Source organism: Lipotes vexillifer, unplaced genomic scaffold (assembly GCF_000442215.2).
Source record: "Lipotes vexillifer unplaced genomic scaffold, Lipotes_vexillifer_v1.1 scaffold7, whole genome shotgun sequence".
In the NCBI taxonomy this organism is placed as follows: Eukaryota; Metazoa; Chordata; class Mammalia; order Artiodactyla; family Lipotidae; genus Lipotes; species Lipotes vexillifer.
The window spans coordinates 7,709,773-7,714,860 of record NW_006792683.1 but is presented as its reverse complement, the minus strand read 5'-3'; the positions used below and the strand labels follow the sequence as shown (position 1 = coordinate 7,714,860).

At 52.0% G+C, this 5,088-nt stretch overlaps 2 protein-coding genes across 2 annotated transcripts in view; one reads left to right on the top strand and one right to left on the bottom strand.

Moving 5' to 3' along the window:
- The window catches only part of PFKP (phosphofructokinase, platelet), an 81,496-nt gene extending 79,438 nt beyond the window's left edge, over window positions 1-2,058 (top strand). The window contains exons 21-22 of the mRNA XM_007465834.1: window positions 1,522-1,624; window positions 1,719-2,058. Of these exons, the coding sequence (XP_007465896.1) occupies window positions 1,522-1,624; window positions 1,719-1,866 (251 nt within the window). The 3' untranslated portion in view covers window positions 1,867-2,058. The remainder of the gene's footprint in view (window positions 1-1,521; window positions 1,625-1,718) is intronic.
- An 898-nt stretch (window positions 2,059-2,956) lies between these two features.
- PITRM1 (pitrilysin metallopeptidase 1) overlaps window positions 2,957-5,088 on the bottom strand; it is a 31,598-nt gene continuing 29,466 nt past the window's right edge. The window contains exons 24-27 of the mRNA XM_007465833.1: window positions 4,412-4,537; window positions 3,466-3,611; window positions 3,133-3,235; window positions 2,957-3,050 (exon numbers count right to left, since the gene is read on the bottom strand). Of these exons, the coding sequence (XP_007465895.1) occupies window positions 2,957-3,050; window positions 3,133-3,235; window positions 3,466-3,611; window positions 4,412-4,537 (469 nt within the window). The remainder of the gene's footprint in view (window positions 3,051-3,132; window positions 3,236-3,465; window positions 3,612-4,411; window positions 4,538-5,088) is intronic.

The following is a 5,088-nucleotide window of genomic DNA, read 5'->3' as shown; positions in this document are numbered from 1 at the left end:
GGGGGTGGGGGTGGTGGTTACATTTAAATAATCATTTGGAGGAAGAATTGACATTTTTAAAGTATTGAACTTCTAACTCATGAACATTTAATCTCCATATATTTAGGCCTTTTGTTATCTTATTAAAGCATTGTTTTACATAAAGATCTTGCATATCTTTTGATGTTTATTCCTGACTTAGTGATTTTAAAAATAAATTATTGTATGGGACTTCCCTGGTGGTGCAGTGGTTAAGAATCCCCCACCAACGCAGGGGACACGGGTTCAATCCCTGGTTTGGGAAGTTCCCACATGCTGCGGAGCAACTAAGCCTGTGTGCCACGACTACTCAGCCCAGGTGCCACAACTACTGAGCCCGTGCTTTGCAACAAGAGAATGAGAAGCCCACGTGCCACAACAAAGAGTAGCCCCCACTTGCCACAACTAGGGAAAGCCTGCGAGCAGCAATGAAGACCCAATGCAGCCAAAAATAAATATATTAAAAATATATTCTTGCAAATTATTAGTATTAGTTTCTTATAGCTGGTGTACAGAAATACAACTCTATAGCTTATAGCTTATAGTTTCTTATAGGTATTAGTTTCTTATAGCTGGTGTACAGAAACACAACTCATTTTTGTACACTGATTTTTGCAATCCGTAACTTTCTACACACTCTTAGTTCTAGTAATTTGTAGATACAATTTTTTTCTTTTGGTTTTTATTATCCACACATATGGCATCTGTATACGACCTTTTGGTTTTTTCCTTGATACTTTTTGTGGGTGTTTGTGTTCCCTCCAGAGAAATCCTGAGACATAGCAACAGCAGAACTCCCGTCTCGTTCTCGACCCTAATGGCACAAGGAACGCCTTCAATGTTTCATGACTGAGAATTCTTACTAATATTTAACTGAAGTCTTTCTGCAACTTATTTGCTGATGGTCTTTGATAGTTACTGGATACCTCTGATGTTCATTAAGTAGTTTTTCAGTCGTGAAGGCTATCGAATGAGACGGTCACTTGAATTTCCTTCAGCCAACTTGCTAGTGCTAAGGCCACCTCGCCTTCCTGGGGGTACACCCCTGACACCCCCGGCTGTGCATGCTCTTCTCACTGCAGGCTGGCCCCATCCGCTCTGTCCCTGTCCATTGTGGGGGGGTGGGCAGCCTTGTTCTAGCGTCAAAGAGGCTGCGGGGGGGGGGGGGTTTCCCCGGGGAGAGCATTTCTAAGGCAAGTTTTGTTTTGACTTTTGGATGTTTGCTAAACCTCTGCCTGCATCCCAGCTCTGCTTTCTGTGCAGGGAAAGCTGACGGCTGAACTTCAGTGTTTATAGACCTGCTGGTGTTTGTTCCTTGAATCTTTTATCTTCCACAAAATTTTATCTAAATTGTCAGAAAATTTCGCATGAAAATCTTCGTACTACCCTCTTCTTTTCAGTGCCTGCAGCACTTCGTCCTCCCTTCACTCCAGACGTTGGTTATTTGTGCCGATACCTTGACTTCACCCCCTCGTTTTCTTACATCATTTTTCTGTCTTATAGGAAAAAGATTTGTAAGTGACGATTCCGTCTGTGTGCTGGGAATAAGCAAAAGAAACCTGCTCTTCCAGCCCGTGGCCGAGCTGAAGGAGGAGACGGACTTCGTGTAAGTGTGCGGGGGCCCTGTGGGGGGGAGGGGGAGGGAGGCCCGCTGGGTGGGGGGCCCAGGCCCTGCTCAGCCGCCCCTCCCCCTCCCACAGGCACAGGATCCCCAAGGAGCAGTGGTGGCTGAAGCTGCGGCCCCTCATGAAGATCCTGGCCAAGTACAAGGCCAGCTTCGAGGTGTCGGACGCGGGCCAGCTGGAGCCCATGCAGCCCCGCGGGCCCGAGGAGCATGCCACCATCTAGATGCCCCACCTGCCTGTTTTGTAATGTTTAAGTTATTTATGAGCACTTTACGTGAGCATCGTCCAAGTGAACCCTGAGCGCAGCCTGCCTTCCCTGGCTCCCAGCACGGGGTGTCAGCTGTGCTGTCTTGTGTGTCCTGCTTCACAAACTGCGGATCCGGCAGAATTAAATGTTTGCTAAAAGCCAACCACAGTGCCCGGTTTCTTTGTTTTCTAAGTGGGAGTTGAAAACCTCAGGGTGTGTGAGTGGCTCTCAGGGTTTTGTCGGGAGATACAGGCACATGTTTTCTAGAGAACTGGGGAGACAGGCACCCGGAGGAAAGAGGTGGCGCTCTGACTGGCAGGCACGTGGGTGACTCACTAAGTGCACCGGGAGGGCCCCTGGACCAGGGTGCCAGGTAAGGTGATACCCCCCGGGGGGCGGGGAGCAGGGGTGGATGCACACCGAGTCTTGAGACATGAGCTCTTCTGCCCCTGCTGTGCACCTGCAGGAGGCAGAGGAGGGGATTCAGTTCCTTTCAAGGCAGGGCCAGCAGTTTCCTTTCTGTCTTGACAGCCTGACAGGGTGGAGAAGTCAGATCCCGGTGTCAGAGTTGATGCCATTCCCCAGCCCCGCGTCCTCCAGGCCCGTCCACCGCACCCGCTGCTGTGCGGCCCCGCCGCCGGAGTGAGTGGAGAGCAGACGTCAGGACACCTCTGTCCCTTTGCTCGTGCATTTCCATAAAGGCCCTAAAAACTGCTTTAACAAAAAGTGATTTAAAATAATGATTATAAAGCATAGGTAGGTCAGTCACCTTTTATTTTTAAAATACATGTTCTAGGATTAATAGGTAAAATAAGCATTCATAGCATTAGAAAGTCTTAAAAACTATAATCTGTGCATCTCTGGCACTTAGTACATGATTATTTCCTTCTTCAAGACAGAAGAGTTTTCATCTGACTTGCCAGGCCAAATCATAAGAATGATATATACATATATATGATCACATATACATATGACCAAGAGTTTTGCAAAAAAAAATAGTAAAGGTCAGAAAAGCACAGAGCTCAGTGTCAGGCTGGGCCAAGTCCCATGGAGTCAGGGTCATCTGCTATCTAACTATCCACGACGGGTCCTTGGCGATGCTCGCACTGTCTGGTCCGAGCAGAGCCACGCCGTGTGTGCTCCTCCCGGCGCCCAGGTACCTGCAGGTCGACGGGTGGGGGTCACCCAGGCAGCAGCGGGGGGCGCAGGGTCTGGGCCCTAAACCACCTGGCCCCTACTCACCTGTTGCTCACGTCAACCAGATCTTCGTGGCGGACAGCAAAGAGCTGCTCGCGGTGCACCTGCTTCGCCTCATCAGAGAGGCCATACAGGAAGCAGTCCAGGCCTGAGTGAGCACAAGCGACAGGATGGAGGGGCATGTGGCCACCTTGGCCCTTTACAGCCCGTTTCCACCAAAGGTCACACCGCTGCCCATCACGCGCCCACAGCACGCTCCCCTCCCGACTCGGCTGAGACGCACGGGCTCGTGGAGGCTGGGAGGGCACGAGCCCAGGGAGCCGCGTGGGTCCTGGCTGTTGACACCACGGCTCGAGGCACGTTACCTACGCCAGATACCTTTGTCTGAAGGAGGCACCGGAGCGTCCACGGCGGCGAAGACAGAGAGCTTTGCCTCGTTGATGTCCTTCTGCGTGAACCTCCCAGACTTGGCCCAGTCGACGGCCTTCAGGAAGGACTGCAGCGTCTCCGTGGAATGCGGGTCCCTGGAGACCCAAGGAGTCAGACTCACATGTTTGGCAGAAAAAGTATAGGGGACACCCAGGCACGATTTCAGTTCTTCCATGCTTCGGGGTTGTTAATGCTGTTTTAACAGTCCAGACAACCCAGTACTCTGGAAATTGACATGTGGCCACACAAGCCACCGACACTCTCCGTGCAGACCTCACCTTTCACCTGCACTTCGCCACCTGATCACTGACTACACCACTGTGACCCAGGACAGGAGAGCCGGGGGACTGGCCGGAAGGAACAGAAGACACTCATAAGATGCACCCAGACGGCGCAATGATCACCCCTCAGAGGCCAGTTTCCGGGGTCCTCCCCTGAACAGAAAGAGCTCCAAGGCCTCTCATTCACACATGCATGTGGTCCTGAGGGCGTCTTGTGGGAAACGCCTCGTGTTTCATGTCCCTCGAGACCCGCGGCCGCCGCATGACCACATCAGCCCATGTCACGGGACGTGAAGCAGTCAGGGGCAGAGAGAAACCCTCCGTCCCGGACGTGCCAGAGAGGCAGCAGGGCCACAGAACAGAGACGTAAAAGGACAGAACAGTCTGGGCCTGAAGACTTAGCCCAGCCCCGGAGAGCTTCCAGGTCATCTCCTTACACACCCTGGTTACCAAACCCCAGCGCTATTTCCTGTCCCCTCCCGCTATCCCTAAGGCCTGCAGCCTAAATGCCCTTGCTGAGTGGGGTTACACGCCGGCCCAGCAACGACAGGGGAAGCGTTTTTCTGAAGTTCACTCCACGTGTGAGAACACTGGGGCCAGATGGCCCAACTCACCTGTACGAGTACAGCGTGAAGATCCCGCCGTAGCTGAGTCTGGCGCCTCCACCATAAGCACCGCCTTTTTCTCGAATTTCCGTGTGCAAGAATTTAGCTGTCATCAAGCGTGCCAGGATCTTGAGACTGAAAAGATGAAAAAAACGCATTAAAAACAACGCAGCTGGCAGGGCAGTACTGAATATATAACACACAGTAACCCAAGACAATGGCAAGTATGTCTGAGTAAGAACAAAATTAGAACCAAGTAAAGCGATACATACATCACGACCCTTTTTAAATTTTAAAATACGAGAAAAATATGAGGGAGATGAACTTTCAGAGGCTTGGGTGGGTGGTACAGGAACGTCCCTCCTGCTTGACCTGCCGCGGCACACAGAACGTTTAGCGGTAAGTGGTTTCCATGATGCAGGCGAACGTGTGGCCCATCACTTACTTAAACCCCTGCATCAGCCTGTGCGCTCACGTGTGTGCAAACAAGGCGTCCCTCCCTCAGAAAACACTCCAACAGTGTGAGCTTCTATCAGGAGTCCCACGTCCCCATGACTTCCATCGTGAGCAGTGACAGCTGCTGCCCCAGCACAGCCGAGGTGGTTCCAGAAGGACAGCAGCCAGGCCAACCCGAGGGGGGGGGGGGCCTTGCCCCCCCACACCCCCCAGCCCCCCCGCCCGGTCTT